The sequence below is a fragment of the Scyliorhinus canicula genome, chromosome 7 (genome assembly GCF_902713615.1).
Source record: "Scyliorhinus canicula chromosome 7, sScyCan1.1, whole genome shotgun sequence".
NCBI lineage: Eukaryota > Metazoa > Chordata > Chondrichthyes > Carcharhiniformes > Scyliorhinidae > Scyliorhinus > Scyliorhinus canicula.
Window position 1 is genome coordinate 209010726 of NC_052152.1, and position 22176 is coordinate 209032901.

The 22176-nt window shown below is 43.2% G+C and overlaps 1 protein-coding gene across 7 annotated transcripts in view; it reads left to right on the plus strand.

The window, feature by feature from the left end:
* The window catches only part of ralgapb (Ral GTPase activating protein non-catalytic subunit beta), a 140298-nt gene that overhangs the window by 37033 nt on the left and 81089 nt on the right, over nt 1–22176 (plus strand). For all 7 annotated transcript variants that reach the window (XM_038803826.1, XM_038803829.1, XM_038803828.1 and 4 more), the window contains exons 5-8: nt 6056–6242; nt 6989–7120; nt 7716–7894; nt 17238–17389. In XM_038803826.1, coding sequence (XP_038659754.1) covers nt 6056–6242; nt 6989–7120; nt 7716–7894; nt 17238–17389 — 650 coding nt within the window. The remainder of the gene's footprint in view (nt 1–6055; nt 6243–6988; nt 7121–7715; nt 7895–17237; nt 17390–22176) is intronic.

Genomic DNA, 22176 nt, shown 5'->3' on the forward strand with positions numbered 1-22176 from the left:
GCTGGAGAAGTAATAATAGGAAACAAAGAAATGGCAGAGGAACTGAATCGTTACTTTGCATCAGTCTTCACGGTGGAAGACACCAGCGGGCTGCCAGAGCTCCAGGAGAATCAGGGGGCAGAGGTGAGTGTAGTGACCATCACTAAGGAGAAGGTACTGGGGAAACTGAAAGGTCTGAAGGTGGATAAATCACCTGGACCGGATGGACAACACCCCAGGGTCCTAAAAGAGATAGCTGAGGAAATTGTGGAGGCATTAGTGATGATGTTTCAGGAATCACTGGAGGCAGGAAGGGTCCCAGAGGACTGGAAGGTGGCTAATGTAACACCACTGTTTAAGAAGGGAGGGAGCCAGAAGACGGGAAATTATAGGCCGGTTAGCCTGACTTTGGTCATTGGTGAGATTTTCGAGTCTGTTATTAAAGATGAGATCACGAAACACTTGGAAGTGCATGGTAAAATAGGACTGAGTCAGCATGGCTTTGTCAAAGGGAGGTCGTGTCTGACAAATCTGTTAGAGTTCTTTAAGGAGGTAACAAGGAAGTTAGACAAAGGAGAAACAGTGGACGTGATTTATTTAGATTTCCAGAAGGCCTTTGACAAGGTGCCACATAGGAGACTGTTAAATAAGTTAAGAGCCCATGGTGTTAAGGGCAAGATCCTGGTATGGATAGAGGATTGGCTGACTGGCAGAAGGCAAAGAGTGGGGAAAAGGGGTCTTTTTCAAGATGGCAGCCAGTAACTAGTGGTGTACCTCAGGGGTCTGTGCTGGGAACACAACTTTTCACAATATACATTAATGATCTGGAGGAAGGTATTGAAGGCACTGTTACTAAGTTTGCAAATGATACAAAGATCTGTAGAGGGATAGGTAATATTGAGGAAGCAAGGGGGCTGCAGAAGGATTTGGACAGGCTGGGAGAGTGGGTATTGATGTGGCAAATGACATACAATGTGGAAAAGTGTGAAGTTATGCACTTTGGAAGGAGGAATCTAGGAATAGGCTATTTTCTAAATGGGGAAATGCTTCGGAAAGCAGAAGCACAAAGGGACTTGGGAGTCCTTGTTCACGATTCTCTTAAGATTAATGTGCAGGTTTAGCCGGCAGTTAAGAAGCAAATGCAACGTTAGCATTCATGTCAAGAGGGCTAGAATACAAGACCAGGGATGTACTTCTGAGGCTGTATAAGACTCTGGTCAGACCCCATTTGGAGCATTGTGAGCAGTTTTGGGCTCTGTATCTAAGGAAGGATGTGCTGGTCTGGAAAAAGGTCCAGAGGAGGTTCACAAGAATGATCCCTGGAATGAATAACTTGTCATATGAGGAATGTTTGAGGACTCTGGGTCTGTACTCATTGGAGTTTAGAAGGATGAGAGGAGATCTTATTGAAACGTACAGCATACTGCGAGGCCTGGATAGAGTGGATGTGGAGAGGTGCTTCCACTTGTAGGAAAAACTAGAACCAGAGGACACCATCTCAGACACCAGAGGTGAATCTGTGGAACACTTTGCCGCAGAAGGCTGTGGAGGCCAATTCACTGAGTGTCTTTAAGGCAGAGATAGATAGATTCTGGATTAATATGGGGATCAGGAGCTATGGGGAGAAGGCAGGAGAATGGGGATGAGAAAAATATCAGCCATGATTGAATGGCGGAGCAGACTCGATGGGCCGTGTGGCCTAATTCTGCCCCTATGTCTTATGGTCTTATCCCCGTAACCCAGTAACCCCACTTAACATTTTCTGGACACTAAGGGCAATTTAGCCTGGCCAATCCACCTAACTCGCACATCTTTGGACTGTGGGAGGAAACCTGAGGAAACCCTGCAGACAGATTTCCACAGACTGACCCAGCCAGGAATCAAACCTGGGACCCTGGAGCTGTGAAGCAACTGTGCTAACCACCAAGCTACCGTGCTGCCCATGGGGGAGCATGCTATCACAGAGCGCATTGTAACCAAGGAGAATTTTAATATCGGCGTTGCTGCCTGGGATATCTAGGGTAGATCATCAAGCACAGTGGTAATGGTTGAAGGGAGTTAGAGCTAATGTTTACGATACAGGTAGCAGAGTTTTGGATGAGCTCAACTTTGTGGAAGGCGAGAGGTCAGCTAATTGTACATTTCAGTAAGTCAAGTTTAGGAGTAACAAATACATTGAGGGGCTGAGGCAGATACAGTATTTACGCCTGTGTCTAGAACTCCACAACCTGGGTCCGAGCCAACAATATGGGAGGAAGACACCTTCTATTGGTGACACATTGTATTGCGGTCAATAACAACAACCCACCTGGCAATATTTGTCACAGTAGTACTAAGATTCCGGGATCCTGATGATGGAGTGGATATGGAGTCACAAGCTCAGCTCAAAGTGAAGTCCGGTGCCGAGCTTGTGAAATAGAAACAGAAAATACTGGAAATAATCAGCAGGTCTCGCAGCATCTGTGGCGATAGAAGCAGAGTTAACATTTCAGGTCATGACTTTTCATGGGCCCTGATAAACACTCGCAACCTGAAACATTAATTCTTCAGATGCAACCTGACCTGAGGAACAGCATTTCTGTTTCTGTTCGATTTCCAGCATCTGTAGTAATTTGCTTTTGCCAAGGTGGTGAGATTAATTAAGTAATTTTCAGCAATTTACATGTTATAATTACTTTTAAAGAATCTTATTACGCAGCACGGTAGCACAGTGGTTAGCACAGTTGCTTCACAGCTCCAGGGTCCCAGGTTCGATTCCCGGCTTGGGTCACTATCTGTGTGGAGTCTGCACGTTCTCCCCCGTGTCTGCGTGGGTTTCCTCCGAGTGCTCCGGTTTCCTCCCACAGTCCAAAGATGTCCAGGTTACATAGAACATAGAACAGTACAGCACAGAACAGGCCCTTCGGCCCTCGATGTTGTGCCGAGCCATGATCACCCTACTCAAACCCACGTATCCACCCTATTACCGTAACCCCACCCCCCCCCCCCCCCCCCCCTTAACCTTATTTTTTAGGACACTACGGGCAATTTAGCATGGCCAATCCACCTAACCCGCACATCTTTGGACAGTGGGAGGAAACCGGAGCACCCGGAGGAAACTCACGCACACACGGGGAGGACGTGCAGACTCCGCACAGACAGTGACCCAGCCGGGAATCGAACCTGGGACCCTGGAGCTGTGAAGCATTTATGCTAACCACCATGCTACCGTGCTGCCCCCTTAGGTGGATTGGCCATGCTAAATTGCCCTTAATGTCCAAAATTGCCCTTAGTGTTTGGTGGGGTTACTGGGTTATGGGGACAGGGTGGAGTTGTGGGCTTGAGTAGGGTAGGCAGACACGACGGGCCGAATGGCCTCCTTCTGCACTGTAAATTCTGTGATCCCTGACCAGACCCCCAACAGTGGCGAGGGTGCTGGACTGAAACCCCAATATGTTATTTTACATTGTAAGACTGTGAGGTGTGAGGAAAGAGATTGCATGAAGAAATAGGGATTTGGCATTTTAAAACCAAATTTTATTATGAATACATTATTAAACTCTTTAACATCATCCAAAAAATAGCTTACAACTACCCCTTAAACAATACTACTCTATATAGGGGCTGGTTTAACATAGTGGGCTAAATAGCTGGCTTGTAAAGCAGGCCAAGGCCAGCAGCGCGGGTTCAATTCCCGTACCAGCCCCCCCGAATAAGCAACGGAATGTGGCGACTAGGGGCTTCTCACAGTAACTTCATTTGAAGCCTACTTGTGACAATAAGCATTTTTCAGTTTCAGTAAGTACTATCTTTATTACTATCTTTATTCCCAATTAAACAAGAAAGAAAAAAACATACAGCTCTCAATCTATCCCACATCCCAATGGCACAGATTAATAATTGCTTTCCAGAACAGATTTGGCTCCTGTAATAACCCTTGCAGACACTGGGTGGATGTCTTCAAAAACTGTTTCAACTGGTCTGTTTCAGCTTTCCTCTGTCCTCAGACAAGTCTGCTCTGCTTTAAATTCCAATGCTCTTTTTTAACTATCCTACTGTGAGAGCAAAATACTTTATTTGTCTAAAAGGGTAGCCAGGTTTCAATTCAACTCAAAAAGCTTTCTCAAACGTCTGAAAACCTTGGCTCCACCCAGCAATGGCATCATTTCTCTTGGCTGAAAACACATTAACTCCCCAGGGACTCCCCCTAATCAAGCAACTTTTTTTTGGCCCAGACCCTTTACTCTGGTCAATTGCACTTCCAGCTCCTAAAAGCTTTCTGGTCTTGCAAAACAAGATCATTTTTAAAAACATGACTACTGCAGTCAAACACACCCTAACCCCAGGCTTTTAACCCTTAAATTGCCAAATGTTTATAATCAAATATATCTAAAATGCTGCATTCGTCACAATCTGAAGCACTTTTTTCCCCGCCAACAGCAATTAATCCTAAAAGTTAAACCTGCATAACTACATAGATATTCTTTTTAATTCAATAACTGCAAGTTTACTTGGAGAGCCTCTGCTGCCTTCACTTCTGTGGTGCATAATAGTTGTGGTCTTGAGCCCATCTTCTGTAAGTGACCTCTTATTGTCAGGTGATACGTTTAGTAGGAAATTTGTTCACTGTTCCAGGATAAAGGAATCAAATCAAGATGGAATAAAGGCTGTCTATCTTTATACTCCGAAGACAAATATTGCTAGATGGACTTTTTTGGGGGACTAGAGTACTGTGTGACACTGACAGAAGGTCCCGTCCCCTCAGCTCGACAACTTGGATCCAAGACCTGGAATTGTTGAGGTGCCAAAGGTTCCCAGTTTTAAACCATGTGATAGGAGCTTTCAGAAACTTGCTGTAAAGCCGAAAGAGTGTGGCTAGGAATGAAACTGGGAATACTTTCCATGCAAGATAGTGGAATTCTGGATCTGAATCGCTCCCAAAGAGCTGTGGATGCTGGACATCAATTTTAATTTTCTAGACAGGGATCAATATATTTTGGTTAGTGAGGTATCGCAGAATAGGGAACAAAGGCAGGGTAATGATTTCAAGTACAGGTCAGCTATGATTTGATGACAGCTGAATGACCTACTCCTGTTCCCATGTTCATCTGTTCCCATTATCCGGGACACCTCTGCCATTTCATTGTCTCTCCGGGGTTACCCATAAAGTTCAGGTGGAGACAGCAACATTAATTCTGATGACTCCATCCTTCTCAGAAACAAATCCTGATTTTTCCTTTCTGCCTTGATCAGTCGGAGCAGTAATCAATCTCAGCCAGCAACTATATTGGACGTGAGCATTGAAAATGGTTTCTTTCACTGACTTTGGAATGCCCCCGAGAGAATCATTATTAAACCAGGCTGTGGAAGGATATAGAATCTAGCTAGATTTGAAGCACTGTGTCGTCCTGATAATAAAATCTTGATTATATAGGAACCAATCTGATAGATTATTATAAAACTATTGTGTGCTGCATTTTCTTAAGAGAGAATATTTTTGAGTTGCTTCATTGGGGTATGTTCTACCTTCGTCATCATTATTCATTTTGCCCCGGGAAAGTTCCTGGCAGCATGGCAATTGCCCAGGAGGTTCATACTTTCTTTCGGCAATTGTCGTTCACTGACCCAACCTGACCCCAAATCCTACCCATTTATGTTATACATTTCTGCCGGGCTTGTCAAAGTGTCTGGACCTTCAAACCTACGTGGTTTACTACAGCTCGCGCTGTTTAAAAAATGGGGTGAGGCATACTTGCCTGTCGATCTCCTGGACACTACTGTAGGCCTCATGGACACTCAGACCTTGCCCAGCCAGAATCGGAAGGACTTGCGAAATGGAACAGCTTCAAACTAGCCAACAAACTATGAACAGTGACAATCCGACTCATTTTACACTGCTCCGGACGTTATGAGCCATAGATTACTGCAGCACAGAAGGAAGCCATTCAGCCCATTCTGTCTTTGAAAAAACTGTCTCAAGTAGTTCCATCCTTCATTCCTTCCAAATAACCGTGTCAATGTTTTTTTCTCAGTTACATATGCAATAAAAAAAATGTACTGTGGTTTTTAAATGTTCTGCTTCTTTGCTTCTCATTAGGCGGACTAGCAGAAAATCTTGCGGATAAGTTAATTGGTGTACTCTTTGAAGTCTGGTTCCTGGCTTGTACACGCTGTTTCCCAACACCACCATACTGGAAGACTGCTCGAGAAATGTTGGCCAACTGGAGGCATCACCCAGCTGTGGTAGAACAATGGAGTAAAGTCATCTGTGCATTGACCTCCAGGTCAGTAAATGGAGACTTGATTTTGAGGTCCCTGGCATAACTAATTTGTCAAAAGCTGGCTGATTACAACTAACTTTTTAATAAGATGCGTTCTTTATGTTTAAGTGCTTTCCAATATTAGTGAACCAACTCCAAAACTGACTTTGCATTTACATGGTGCCATTAAAATAAAGGGAAAAAAGAACTCTCGTTTCTGTAGCTCATTTTCATGGCCTCAGGATGTCCCAATTCTACGCCATGTAACAATGTTGGAAGCAGGGCGGCAAATTTGTACACCGCAATCAGCACTGAGAAGCTTCGGTTTTTTCAGTGATGTTGGTTACCCAACAGACAAAGGATATTGCACCTCTCCCTGCTAGGCTTTGCGTTCAAGTCTATGGAGTGGGACCTGAATGTGATCTCTGACTCCCGAGAGCCACGACTCTTCCATGTTTCACTTGAGACCTTAAAAAGCACAGCGGGGAGAATCCATCAATACAAGATGGATGCAAGTTTGGATCCCACTGACCGAGACGATGTACCAATCCACTGCACCACACAGTTCCCGGATCAGGGTTTTCTAGCAGCTTGCCTACTGGCTGAATTGAGCCAATTGTTTGGGGAATATATTTGTAAAATTAAATTTATTAAACTATAGAGAGAAACTCGCAGGTATGGAGGTAGTGGAGGATGAAGTTAGGTTTTTGTGTTTGGAGCAGTCGCTATCCTCTTTAATAGTACTTAAATATTATTTCTCTTTCCAATAGGCTACTGCGGTTTACCTACGGCCCCTCATTCCCTCCGTTCAAAGTTCCAGATGAAGATGCAATCTTAATTCCAGCGGAAATGGACAATGACTGCATTTCACAGACCTGGTTTCGGATTTTGCACATGCTTAGGTGAGAATGCGTAACTTCTTGTGTATATTTAAGAGCTATAAACATATATGGCCTGCCTTTTAGGATGCCGATACAAAATGATCATGGCTTGTGCAAAGTCACTGGTCTTCCTGATTAGATTAGATTAAATGTTTATATCTGGTGAAACGTTCACTCTAAATGACTTTGCAATTTATTTAAAAAAGCAAATTGTCATGGCACCATTAAAGTTTACACTTAATGGGAAACACTGTCTGTGTTGGCTCTTTGAAAAACAAACACACTGGTTTTCCCTCACAGCCCTATACCCTTCCTCTGCTTCAAATGTTTGTCCACTTTTCCCTTCAAAGATCTCTGCCTCATCCGTTCGCTGTAGCATTGCACATCCTGTGTGTTAAATTGGTGTCTCATCACTGACTCCCCAATCGGAGGAAATACTCTTTCCCTATTCACCCTCTCAAATAACAATCCAAGCTCATTGTAAACTGTAGTTATTATAGCAAATTGGGAACGTAGTTTTGATCTTTGTGTTCTTATTCAGAGTTAAATAAATTGCACCCGTTTTGCTCTAATGAAACTGCATTTTGATTTTTAATCCTTTATTATTTCATTTTAGCAATCCAGTGGATCTGAGTAACCCAGCCATAATAAGCACAACACCAAAATTCCAGGAACAACTTTTGAGTGTGACTGGGATGGCACAGGAAATGATGCAACATCCTTGCCTCAAACAACTGCCTCAGATCTTCTTCCGAGCTATGCGTGGTATCAGCTGTCTGGTGGATGCCTTTCTAGGTAACGTTAGCTTTTTTTAATGTTCTACTCATTTTAATAACCTATCTAAGCACCACTCCTTCACTAAAACATTGAACAGGCACCCTTTTCCTGCAATTGACCAATGCCATCACAAACTGTGTGCAACGTGTGTTGGACAGAAGTGTGGGGAAAAGAAGGCTGAGAGGAGAATTGATAGAGATATTCAAGATCAAGAGGGGTTTGGACAGAGTGAATAGTGCAAAATCCACTGGAGGACACAGATCCAAAATAATTGGCAAAAAGAGTAAAAGTGATGAAAAGCTTTTCCACCAGAAAGTGGCAGGAGTCGGGAACAAACTTCCTGAGAGGGTGATGGAGGCCGGTTCGAGGGAGGAATTCAAATGGGAATTGGATTGCTATTTGAAAAGAAAGAAGAATGTGCAAGGTTACAAGGATGAGGTGGGGGAGTGAGACAAGTAGAATTCTCTGTCAGAGAGCCAGAGCAGACTGAATGGGCTGGATAGCCTCCACCTGTGAAGGTTCTGTGAACTCTTGCACAGTGGACCAATGTCTGACCTTTTCTTATTATTCCTCACTAATGCGGAATCAGCGTGTTGGTGTGCTTCGACTTTTTAAACATATACATGAAAACAGAATGATAAAATTGTATTGATCTTCTCACTCACAAAGTTGCAGAGGCACGGAACTGTAACTCCTTGTTTTGTATTGAACATCTTCTAAATTGAGACCACTTTGCTTTTCCCCTTTTTCCTCAAATGAAGCAGTTGTATTTTGTATGGGGGGGATGAAGTATCTTCTAATAATGTGCAATAACGCAACCCCAGATGAGTATTTCTGTTGCATCGTAGACTGTAAAATGGCTCATCATTTCTATTCCCTATGTAAAGAACAGTACAATTTCTGTTTGTAACATGGGGCTACTTTATGTTGAATTAAAACATTAAACATTTCTCCCTTAAATTCAGCACAGACTTAAAGGAAATGTGCGAAGATTCCAATTACTCGTTCTTTTTATTTTAAGCATTCAGAAGTCTCCATTATTACGGACCAGGGTTTAGAGAACCCCAAAGTGTATCATGGAGTTCACCTGACCCACAACTTTTAATAGATTTTGGTTGTGGGGAGCACAAGGGCCCACTCCACAGGTGTGATGCAACAGAGATCTCAAGTATTTTTAAAACAAAACAATGTTTATTCTATGAATCCAGTGAACTTTTTATAAACATACAGTAAACATCTTGGCAACTATCAACTCAAATACTCCCCCCAAAGAATACAGTACTCTATAAGTAACCCTTAATCTTTCCTAGCAACATCCATAAGACAAATACGCTCTTTAACAAAGACAGCAGTTTTAAATTCTTTACTGAGAGCAGTTATCACTTTTAATTTAGCAAGTGATCTGAAGCCATTCTTTTCATGCAGAGAGAAATCAAAATTACACCTTGTTTGACTGGATGCAGCTCCAACTCTGAAAACGAAACTGAACACAACTGTAGCTGCCAGCTCAAAAAAAGTAAAAACAGACAGACAGCCCAGCTCCACCCATACTGACATCACTGCGGCTATTTGATAAACACCAATTTCTTAAAGGTACTCTCAGATGACACCATGGAATTTGTGGAATTTCTTTTGTTGCAAAGCCTCGATGGCATCCTCTTTACTCGGCAGCTCTGCTGACTTCACTTCCAGATCCCACCCCAGAAAGCACCCAGCAAACTGCAGGGGACAGCAATATTACAGAGAGCTGTGTCACTCCAAGGCAGCTTAAGCCGTAGTAGACACAAAGTCTTGTAGTTGTCAATCTGTAGGATGGTTCCTTGGACCTGGATGGCCCCACCGCATCGTGTGCCCTGGCTGCCAATTTGCTGTAACTGATGTCACTGCGAAGGAGACCCTGTTGGGTCTTGACCGGGTGGAAGTGGATGTTTACTCTTGTGGGCAAATCTAGAATCCGGGGTCACTGTTAAAAATAATGGGTGGCCCGTTTAAAATGGAAATTAGGTGAAATTTGTTTTTTGAGTGCTGTGAATCTTTGGAACGTGCTTCCTGAAAGGTGGTGGAAACAGAGTCTTTGTATATTTTTATGGCAGAGGTGGATAGGCTGTTGATAAGCGAGGGGTGATAGTTTTCCAGGGGTGTGTGGGATGCAGATTTGCGGTTACTATCAGAACAGCCATTATCGTACTAAATGGCAACAGGCTCAAGGGGCCAAATGGCCTTGTTCACACAAGACTGTATCCTGGGGCCTTCAGTTCAGTGATAGCATTGAGTGGTCAACAACCCCTGAAATTCCTGGTAAAATCATTATTTTCCTGTACTGAAAAAGGGGTGGAAAGTATGAAACAGGACTTGAAATCATGCAATCTCGACCATGTTGCCTAGCTGAGGAGATGAAATGGATCAAAAGGCCAAACAGAACACATGCAAATAAAATAATCATGAGGGCTGACAGCTAAAGAAGCAGTCAGCTAAGATAAGGGTATTGAAAGGAGCAATGTGGCAAATAAAGAATGTTAAATGCCTCCTTGAAGATTAAATGGGAGAATTTAATAACCCTTTCATCATCATATGTTCTTTCTGCTGTGGCCTGGTCTAGAATATACATATTATGGTGAGTCTCCAGCTTATCCTTTCAAACATCCTGTTATTAATCTTATACTAAATACAATTCTTTGGAAAGTTTGTTGCATTGTACTGTTTCTGTGCCACTTGAAAACTGGCACCTGGGGAAGCACAGTGGTTAGCACTGCTGCCTCACGGCGCCAAGGACCCTGGTTCGATCCCGGCCCCGGGTCACTGTCCGTGTAGAGTTTGCACATTCTCTCCATGTTTGCATAGGTCTCACCCCCACAACCCAAAGATGTGCAGGGTAGGTGGATTGGCCATGCTAAATTGCCCCTCAATTGGAAAAAAGAAAGAATTGAGTATTCTAAATTTATAAAATAAAATAAACTGGTGCCTGCCTTATCTGCATCCCATATTTTGATTGCACAGAGCAGGTGCAAGAGCTAAACGCATTAGCACCAAACCCAATTCTCCATTTAGTCTTGAGCAGAAAGCTTAAAGTTTGTGATCATATCGGATTCATTTTTGATTATATGCAGCATTGGGTTTTAATCATGTTTGGCAATGATGGGTTTGGAGATATTGCAACAGAAGCTCAGAATTATTTGGTCGGTGTTTGTATGTAATAAGAGCAGTTTCATGTTTGTCAATGATTTATGTAAGGTGCGTGCCTGGTAGTCCCTGAGCTGACAAACCTTTAGACTGGTTGGTAAGTAACTGGAAAAAGTTGGTGTGTACTATTTTCAGTCAAGCTTTTAAGCTTTAGAAAGTTTGTTTTTGGATTTCATACTGAAAACATCTTTTTGTGGTTTTTAAACAGCGCCATGCTTCTTTTTGTTTCATAGGCACTGCAAGGACCAATATCATTCGGGAAAGGTTACCCCCTTATGGTATAAAGTCTTGAGCATTTGGTCCATTCCATCATTGATCAATAAAATTGGAACTTGTACAAGGGATAGCAATGCATTCCTTTTTTCCTGCCAATCTGATTTATATTAGCCACAGGATTTTTAAAGCTGCAGTATTCTATTTAATGCGACCATGCAAGTGGTGCAAGCAACACACTCCCATTTTTGCACACTTTGTATTTTCTCGCCTTACCCTGTAATTGGCTATTTTGAAACTTCCTGAAGGACTTAAAAATGGAGAGCCATTACAAGACATTACGGTTATAATTGTTTCACCTTTAGTGAATCACCTTTAATTTTTGTTTCAAGTACTGTTATCAATGAAATACCAAACTTTGCTTAGTCTGCAGATATTTAGCGTTCATTTCAATGTGACCTCTTGCCATTTGGTGTATTTTGCCCTTTGGAAAACTCCATGTCCCTCCTCCTTTTCCGCTATTTTGACGAATAAAATATCAGAAAGGAGATTATAGAAATGCTAGAAGGAGAATAGAACTCTAAAATGCACCCAGCTTTCTGTCCATTTCCCTAGTCCGTGCTCAGAATTGCAAAGATTGCAATGATGTTAGTTGGAATTCCCATAACAATTAAATTTAAAGATGTTCAAAATGTTATAGACTTGTGGGGTGGGGGTGGGTGATTGGTGATCACGCTGAATAAAACAAGAATTTGGTCATTAAAAATCATGGCTTCGGTGTCCAAATTCACATCTTGTCTTAATAAAAGCATGTGCAAGACCTGACACATCAGGTGTTAGATTTGTTAGTCTGGTCAAAACCCCCTTATACTTGTGAAATATAGGGCAGTTGTGTTTTTTAAATTATAATGTGAAACATTAAGGGGGAGACACTGGTATAATGTGCTAGTAATCCATAGACCCTGGCTAATCCTCTGGGAACCCAGGTTCAAATCCCACTCAGCAGCTGGTGAAATTTAGATTCAATGAATAAATCTGGAGTAGGAAGCTAGTCTCAGTAATAATGACCATGAAAGTATCATCGGTTGTTGTAAAACCCCATCTGGTTCACTAATGTCCTTTAGGGAAGGAAATCTGCCGTCCTTACCTAGTCTGGCCTACATGTGACTCCAGACCTGCAGCAATGTGGCTGACTCTTAACTGCCCCTTTGAAATGGCCTAACATCCAACTCCGTTCAAGGGTAATTAGGGGTGGGCAACAAAAGCCAGCCTTGTCAGTGATGCCCATGTGTAAGAATAAAGAAAAGCTTTCTAATTTGACAACGTATTCAAACATTGTTCCACCTACTCCACCAGTAAAGGTCACACATCCAAGTTACAGGTCATAAAAATTTGGAAGACGGGGAGGAGACTTGTGAGGAATGTAAACACCTGCACAAATCCATCAGGCTAAATAGCTTGTTTTGTTGCTGTGAAATTCTATATAAAGTTAGGACTTGCACAACAGATACAAATGTCCTTTCTGGCTTGAAGGCTAATAACAAGCAGCAGTCTAAACAATCCATTCAGTTAACATTCCTATCTCCAACTTTCCAACTAGTTTTTACTTTTCTCTAAGCTGGGATGTGGAATAGAGTTGATTACTTGCTTTGCAAGCCGATCTGTCAGAATACTGCATCTTTAAGTGGTTGTCACAAAAATTGGCAATGCAGGAGAATACTGATTATTCTTCTCATTCCTGATTTTCAATTTCTTCTTGTGTATAAATGAATATTAATTGTTGCACACTGTTGATTCTCATTTCACAGTTTAATGGTATTGCTGACTAAGAACTGGGTGGAGGCTGTTGCCACATGCAGTGTAATTATTTGAAAGCTACATCTGAAATTTTTGTCCCATTAATAGTTGAAGTTGAACAATATTTATGATATTGTTTTACATTTTTAAGTGAGATTTTTCTTCCTCCAGTCTTCTCCCTGCCTGTCTTTTCCTAAAGGCATTGGTACTGTAAGGTATGAAGGATGATTGACAGATCCACTATGATCGTTTAGACAACTTGAGTTTTGATAGAGTGTGTTGGCAGGTCACTTCATGGTGAGGAGGCATTACTGATGAGGGGAAAGGTGAGAACATAACTGGAACATGCACACAGTAGAAATTTGGGGGGAAAACACAGACAAAAGGGTAGAGATATTTACTTGAAAAGGAAGAAGTTACAGGGCTATGGGGAAAGGGGCAGGAGAGTGAGTCTGATTGGAGAGTACATTGAAGATAGTCAACATTGGTACAGAGGATGGAATGGCCTCCTGTCTGTATCATTCATAGAATCCCTACAGGGCGGAAGGAGGCCATTCTGCCCATTGAGTGCACTGACCCTTTGAAAGAACACTGTACACATTTCCACTCAATTACCCATCCCACCCTATCCTAACCCCCATAACCTAACCTGCACATCCCTGGGCACTAAGGGACAATTTTAACATGATCAATCCACCTAACCTGCTCATCTTTGGACTGGGAGGAAACTGGAGGAAACCCACGCAGACACGGGGAGAACGTGCAGACTCCACACAGGCAGTAAATGGAATTGAACCCGGGTCCCTGGTGCTGTGATGCAGCAGTGCTAGCCACTGTACCACCGTGCTGCCCATTCTAGCCTCATGCTTTTCCATGGTGCTCGTGTGCACCTTTAGAATTATAAAATTTAAATTGGGCAATGCTATGAAGCCTCTGAATGTGACGATGGAGACGATCTAGTTTCTCTACAGCACTCTGACTGATTTCTGCTGGAGAAATATAGGAATAAGACGAAGCCATTCATCCCCGGAACTTATTCTACCATTCAGTTAGATCATGGCTGATTTTTATCTCAACTACACTTGATCTATATCCCTTGATATCTTTGCAATGCCTAATAAAATTCCATTAACCTCCATTTTGACATTCTCAGTTGACCGCCAGCATCCACAGCTGTCATTGTGGGATTGGGAAAGTTCACAGGTGTCCACTACCTTTTGTGTGGTAAAAGTGCTCGCTGGTTTCACATGTAAAAGACTAGACTCTTAAAGTTTAACATTATGCCTTTCGTTCTGGTTTCCCCACCAGAGGAATTTTTTTTGTACCTACCATATCAAGTCCCCTTATTATTTTAAAGATTTCAGTTAGAGAGGCCCTCAACCATCCAATCTCGTGGGAATGCAAGCCATGTTTATGCAACTACCTTGGTATCTAAACCTTAAAACCTAAGATCATTCTAGTTGTTCCATGCTCCCAAGACGAATAATCTTCCTGTAGTTCAGTGCTTATAACTGAATTCAGTGTTCCTGGTGGGGTCTGATCAAGACTTGATAGAGCTGAAGAATTGCTTCCTCACTCTTTTTAAATCTGGCCTCTTTGACGTGAAGGTCAAGATTTCATTCGCCTGTTTTTGAGCACTTTTTGCTACTAGCCTTGGATCCTGGTCAACAGAGTGCACAAGAAGGAGGTGAGGAATATGGGAAGAAAATTGGCAACAGGAGGAAGCCATTCAACCCCACAAACATAGAACATAAAACATACAGTGCAGAAGGAGGCCATTTGGCCAATCGAGTCTGCACTGACCCACTTAAGCCCTCACTTCCACCCTATCCCCGTAACTCCTAATCTTTTTGGACGCTAAGGGGCAATTTATCACGGCCAATCCACCTAACCTGCACATCTTTGGACTGTGGGGGGAAACCGGAGCACCCGGAGGAAACCCACACAGACACGGGGAGGATGTGCAGACTCCGCACAGACAGTGGCCCAGCGTGGAATCGAACCTGGGACCCTGGAGCTGTGAAGCCACAGTACTAACCACTTGTGCTACCGTGCTGCCATGTTGTTTCATTCAGTAAGACCATGGCTGATTTGTGCCTCGGATTCACCTTCCACCTTGATTCTGGAGCTCTCTGTACCCCTACCCAACAAAAATCTGTCAACCTTAATTTTGAAATTTTCAATTGATGCTCGGGATCGTGACAACTTCTTAGAGGACAGTGTTCCAGATTTCAATGCCCCTTTGTGAAAGACATGCTTCTTGACATCACCCATGAACAGCCTTGCTTTAATTTTAAGATTGCGTCCCCTTGTTCTGGATACTAGAGGGAATTCTTTCATCAATATCTATGTTACATCCCTCAAGTTTCGATATACAGGAGATTCCTAACTTTGTACAACCTATAAACATAATCCCTTTTAGCTCCAGTATCATTCCAGTGAACCTGTGCTGCATCCACTTCAAGGTCGATATATCTTTGTGATGTGAAGCCCACAACTGAAGCTGTGCTCCAGATGGGGTCCTTTCAGAACCCTGTGCATTCGTATAGAGGTTCCACTAATTTGTATTCCAGTCCTTATGTGACAAAAGGCAACAATCCATTATGCTTATAGCCTATCATAGCTCATCTGTCTAAAAATCAACAACCATCCCGCCATACCATCCTGTAACACTCCTAAAGCTGGCTCCCTAATTCTGATGACAGACTCTGAACTATTTTGTAATCAATCTGCAATTCGATATACAGGAGATTTTTAAGGGCAGCACGGTAGCATTGTGGATAGCACAATTGCTTCACAGCTCCAGGGTCCCAAGTTCGATTTCGACTTGGGTCGCTGTCTGTGTGGAGTCTGCACATCCTCCCCGTGACTGCGTGGGTTTCCTCCGGGTGCTCCGGTTTCCTCCCACAGTCCAAAGATGTGCAGGTTGGGTGGATTGGCCATGAACAATTGTCCAAAATACTATGATTAACCTAGGACAAAAGTTCGGCGCAACATCGTGGGCCGAAGGGCCTGTTCTGTGCTGTATTTCTCCAATTCCACTATCAAAATGATGGCACCTACATTACACCGTCCTGTGGCCCCTTCTCAGCTGTCACCATCAAGGCTGAACTCTTGAGTTTCTCAGTCTTTCTTTTGTTCATCACACTCGTAATCCACATCTTGAAAATACAACAGAGGACAGACCTCTTCTGATATATGAATGGATCAAGATGGGCCAAATGGCTTTCATCATCCACAATCATTTAGTCATCTCCTGTGTTCTGCCTCCAAGGTGTCAATGTTTCTCTTGTATCTCTGCCTCAATGGCCAGCTGTACACTGTATTGGCAGGGAGCAGGTCAGACAGTAGTGTAGGACTTGGGGTACAGTGTAGAAAGTATGGAAAAGAGGATTCAACCATCCAAGCAGGTACCACTGATGAAACCATGAACCCTGTGTTTAGCAGAGATTATCTCCTCTAAACAGTACTGTAACTTCATTGACAAGACAGTGATTCAACAGTTCACAAACTGTTGCAAAGAACCATACTGCCTGATAGTGGCTTATGCAACTGTTTTCATGCTGCTGCAGTTATTTCCACTTTGCAACAACAGCATAACACCCGAGTATCTCTCTGGAGCAAAGTGCTGCCAGACCTGCCTGGGACTCATTTTGTAACTGTCAGTCTGAGACTGGTGTATATATTAATCATTGTGCAGAGCAGCATTGCACAGAACAGTATTCTAGACTTACAGGCAGGTGTCCTCTGCATCCTTGGATCGCAGCATAAAATAATTAACTTGAGAGATGAAATGTTTTTTCTCCCCAGGTAGAATAGGACTAACTATTGGTCCTATGATTTGCACAAACTGTCAGCAAGTGATGAATTACTTCCCTAACCAAATCTTTGTGGTGCTGCTTTACTTAATTGAGATTTATAGCACTGCCCAATACCCACATACATTCCTTTGAAAGAAACAGTTTTAACAAAAGAAACTGTCATGTGTTGCATGAGTGAAGCCAGTGATTTTAGTCAGCTGTTACTGTTGCTGTATTCTTCAAGCTGTCCTGTACTAAATATTTCCTCCTCAAATTGTTACTAAACCGGTGGGGCAGATTTTCTTTTTGGAGTTCAATGAAGAGCTGGGAGTTAATGGGTGCTCTGTTCATCTGTATGTTTTCTTTTGCAGGCATTTCCCGACCTCGTTCTGATAGTGCTCCTCCTACTCCAGTCAATAGGCTAAACATGCCACAGGCAAGCAGTACCATGAACACAACACCCCCTCACAGCAGGAGAATGCGATCTGTCACCGTTACAAAGGCAACTGTTAAAACAAGTTCAGTAAGTTGGTGCCTTTTTTTACTCTTTCAGTTTGATACTGTACCCGTGCCTCTGGCCGCTTCATGTCCGATAGGTACCTAATTTGACTGAGCAGACCTGCAGTCTTCATCCAAACATTCACCTACACCACTTTGGTTTTTTACCAATTAAAAGCATAGAGTTTGGAATGAAGAAAATATGTTTGGACTCTCATGCTGACTATCCACGGTGGGCATGTGCCTCGGAAAGCTTTAGTGCACACTTGTCCTCATACAGCAGAATGGTGAGAAACAGGAAGCAACGGTTAAGGATAAATGGATGTTGTTTAGATTGGAAGTTGTAGGGATCTGTCTTAGAACATCATCTTATCAATTTCTGGAAATGAATTGGACATGGGTAAATGAAGAAGAAGGCCTATGGGATTCTTGCCTTTCTTAACTGAGGCATTGAATCTAAGAGCAGGGGAGGTTATACTGGTGCTGTATAAAATGCTGTTTGAGCCCCAACTGAAGTCCCATGTTCAGTTCTGGTCACCACACTAGAGAAAGGAAGTGATTGCACTGGAGAGGGTGTAGAGGAGATTCACCAGGATGTTGCCTGGGCTGGATAATTTCAGCTATCAAGAGAGACTGGATAGTCTGGGGTTGTTTTCCCTGGAACAGAGAAGGCTGAGGGCTGATACCAAATTTAAAAGTATAAGAAATTGCGAGAGAAGAACAAGGAGATCACAGGAAGGGATGCAAAGATGGATGGTAGTTGCAATTCAACATGAAGTATATTTTTTGGAAACGGAAAAGAACATTGAAAGGAAGCATTTTGATGAACTCTTAAAACGCCATAGTATGCAAGGCTATTGACCAAATTCTGGAAAATGGGATTAGAATAGATAGATGCTTGATGGCTGGTGCAGACCTGATGGGCCGAATGGCTTGTTTCTGTGTTGTAAAACTCGATGCCTACTCTTTAAGCACCATGACTTCTAACGGTTGGGTTGCAGGTGAAAGGGACCAGGTAAAAGACAGAATGCATTCTGGCTTTTAAAATTGAAGCTAGAAAATGACACTGAATTTACATCAGATGTTCATTAGTCCATCGTAGGACCCCTCATTTCTGGAAGGATCGTCAAGCCATGTACGGCATGTTAAAGAACGACAAGAAGGATAGGGGGGAATGAGTAGTTATAGGAAAAGCTCATTAATGGGTCTTAACAGAAATTTAGCTACAAAATCTGTTCAAGGTTTTCAAAATTATGTAAACGTTTGAGACAGGTGAAAATTGTCTGTTTGGTGAATCATTAATAGGGGGGGGGACAGACCCAGGTTCTCACTAAAAGAATGGAGGAAAGTTCAAATCTGTTTCCTTTCAGGATTATTAGAACATGAAATGTCAATGCACAGAGAGCTATTGAGACAAAGCCGCTGACATTTAAAAGAGAATTGTATGAGAATGTAATAAAGAATGCAAGGAGAATTTGGAAAAGGCAAGAAAATGGGGTTTGAGTAGTGTGAGCTAGGTTGACTGGCAGTCTTGTGTGTTATTTCTATCATCCTGTGCTCAGCAGCTGAATTAAACTGGTCAGTTGATTTCACCATAACCCTTGGTTCACTATCAGGCCCATTTTAAGGTTTATAGGTTGTCTGAGCACTTATCTTCTCAGGTAGTTTGTACAATACTAGACCTTTAAATGTAGAAAAGTAATTAAACCCATACAAGCCACTGATTAGGCGGCAGATAGAATATAGCCGTGGACTTCTGCAAAACACGATCGTGGTCAGACTTCACCACTCTTTGGTTTCCCTGCCCTGACACAGCTCCACATTTCTTGCTGGAGCTTCCAAACCCGGCTTCTCCAGAAATGCGCAAGTGCTCTATCCATCAAAGCAATGAAACAAAGGATTCACTCTGGTTGGAATATAGAATCATAGAATTTACTGTGCAGGAGGCCGTCATTCAGCTCATCGAGTCTGTAGCTGCCTTTGAAAAGAGCACCCTGCTTAAGCCCACACCTCCACATATCCCAATAATCCCACCTAACCTTTTTGGACACTAAGGGCACTTTAGCATGGCCAATCCACCTAACCTGCACATCTTTGGACTGTGGGAGGAAACCGGAGCACCCGGAGGAAATCCACGCAGACACGGGGAGAAAGTGCAAAATTCAGACAGGTTACTTCACAGCACTTGGACCGTATTAGTATCCAGCCATTGGTATCCAGCCATTGGTATCCAGCCATTGGTATCCAGCCATTGGTGCTCTTTTCTTGATATCACCCGAGTTTCTGCACTATATAACAAGGCAAGTCTCACAACTGTCTTTGAGATTCTTCCTTTCAGTTTCAGCAATACCTTTCTATTAAAATAAAGGGTAATAAAGCAGAAAGGATCCTTGGCTTTATGAATAGGATAGAGTACAAAAGCAAGGAAGTTATGATAAACTTCTCAAGATCACTGGAGTACGGCGTCCAGTTCTGGGCCCCACACTTTGGAAGGGATGTGAAGGTATTAAGAGAGTAGGGCGGCACGGTGGTGCAGTGATTAGCACTGTTGCCTCAGCGCTGAGGACCCGGGTTCGATCCCGGCCCCGGTTCACTGTCTGTGTGGAGTTTGAACATTCCCCCCCCCCGTGTCTGCGTCGGTCTCATCCTCACAACCCAAAGATTTGCAGGTTAGGTGGATTGGCCACACTAAATTGCCCCTTAATTGGAAAACAATTATTGAGTACTCTCAATTTATTTTTTAAAAAGGTTTTAAGAGAGTGCTCCAGGGTGAGGAATTTCAGTTGCAGAGTGGGGAAGATGGGACTGTTCTCTTTGTAGGAAGAGGTGGTGGACAGCTTTGATAGAGGTGCTCAAAATCATGAGGGGTCCGGACAAGAGCAGACAGGGAGAAATTGTTCCATTGGTGGAAAGATTGAGAGCCAGAGAACAGAAATATAACCTGATTGGCAAAAGAAGCAATGATGGCAAGTGGCAAAACGCTTTTGGATTGGATGGTTTATTGTCACGTGTACCAAGGTACAGTGAAAGGTATTCTGCGTGCAGGTCAAACAGATCATTCCATCCATGAAACTAAAATACATAATAGGGCAAACATAAAATACACAATGTAAATACGTAGACACAGGCATTGGATGAAGAATACTGGAGTGAAGTACTACTCAGTAGAGATGATGTGTGAAGAGATCAGTTCAGTCCATAAGTCCATCAGTCCATGGGAGGGTCGTTTAAGAGTCTGGTAACAGCAGGGAAGAAGCTGTTTTTGAGTCTGTTCATGCGTGTTCTCAGACTTTTGTATCTCCTGCCCGATGGAAGAAGTTGGAAGAATGAGTAAGCCGGGTGGGCGGGGCCTTTGATTACACTGCCCACTTTCCCCAGGCAGCGGGAGGTGTAGACAGTCAATGGATGAGAGGCGGGTTTGTGTGATGGACTGGGCGGTGTTCACGATTCTCTAGTTTCTTGCGGTCTTGGACTGAGCAGTTGCCATACCAGGCTGTGATGCAGCCAGATATGATGCTTTCTATGGTGCACCTGTAAAAGTTGGTAAGAGTCAATGTAGACTTGACAAATTTACTTAGTTTCCTGAGGAAGTATAGGCGCTGTTGTGATCTGGAATGTGAATGAGACAAATTCAACTGTAGCTTTCAAAAGATAATTCCATCATTATCTGAAGATGAAAAATCTGCAGGGCTACAGGGAAAAGCCATGGGCGTGGTACCAGGTGGATTGCTCTTGCAAAGAGCCAGCTTGGACCCAATTTGCTGACTGGCTTCATTCTGTGTTGTATGCATTCTATGATCTCAAAGATGGCACGGTAGCACAGTGGTTAGTACTGTTGCTTCACAGCACCAGGGACCCGGGTTCGATTCCTGGGTTCGGGTCACTGTCTGTGCGGAGTCTGCACGTTCTCCCTGTGTCTGCGTGGGTTTCCTCCGTGTGCTCCGGTTTCCTCCCACAAGTCCTGAAAGACGTGCTGTTAGGTGAATTGGATATTCTGAATTCTCCCTCTGTGTACCCGAACAGGCGCCGGCCGGAATGTGGCGACTAGGGGCTTTTCACAGTAACTTCGTTGCAGTGTTAATGTAAGCCTACGTGTGACACTAATACACATTATTATTATAAGTATGTGGAGTTGGGTCACAAATCAGCTGTGGTCTCATTGAGTGGTGGACTAATTTGAAGGGGGTTAATGGCCTCATCCTGTTCCTCCGTTCCATAAAATGGTAATAGACAGTTGCAATCCTGACTGCTTTACCTGGAATGCCCAGAAATTTGCAGACATGATTGAAGAGTTGGGAAGTGGAATTGTTAGAAAGAGGATAAGTCAAATAGATACGAAGAGCAAAGTGTTTTGGAAATAGAGAAAGATACGAGACTCAAAGGGGAGCTGATGAGGAAAAGTATAGATTGCCAAGCATGCAGCACGGTAGCACAAGTAGAAAGCACTGTGGCTTCACAGCACTAGGGTCCCAGGTTCGATTCCCCACTGGGTCACTGTCTGTGCGGAGTCTGCATGTTCTCCCCATGTCTGGGTGGGTTTCCTCCGGGTGCTCCGGTTTCCTCCCACAGTCCAAAGATGTGCAGGTTAGGTCGATTGGCCATGATAAATTGCCCTTAGTGACCAAAAAGGTTAGGAGGGGTTACAGGGATAGGGTGGAAGTGAAGGCTTAAGTGGGTCGGTGCAGACTCGATGGGCCGAATGGCCTCCTTCTGCACTGTATGTTCTATGAAGAGACCATGCAGAAAATATAATCAGACATTTCTCTGGGGATCAGGAAATAAAGATGAGTGTTAGGGAATGGAAAAAGTCCT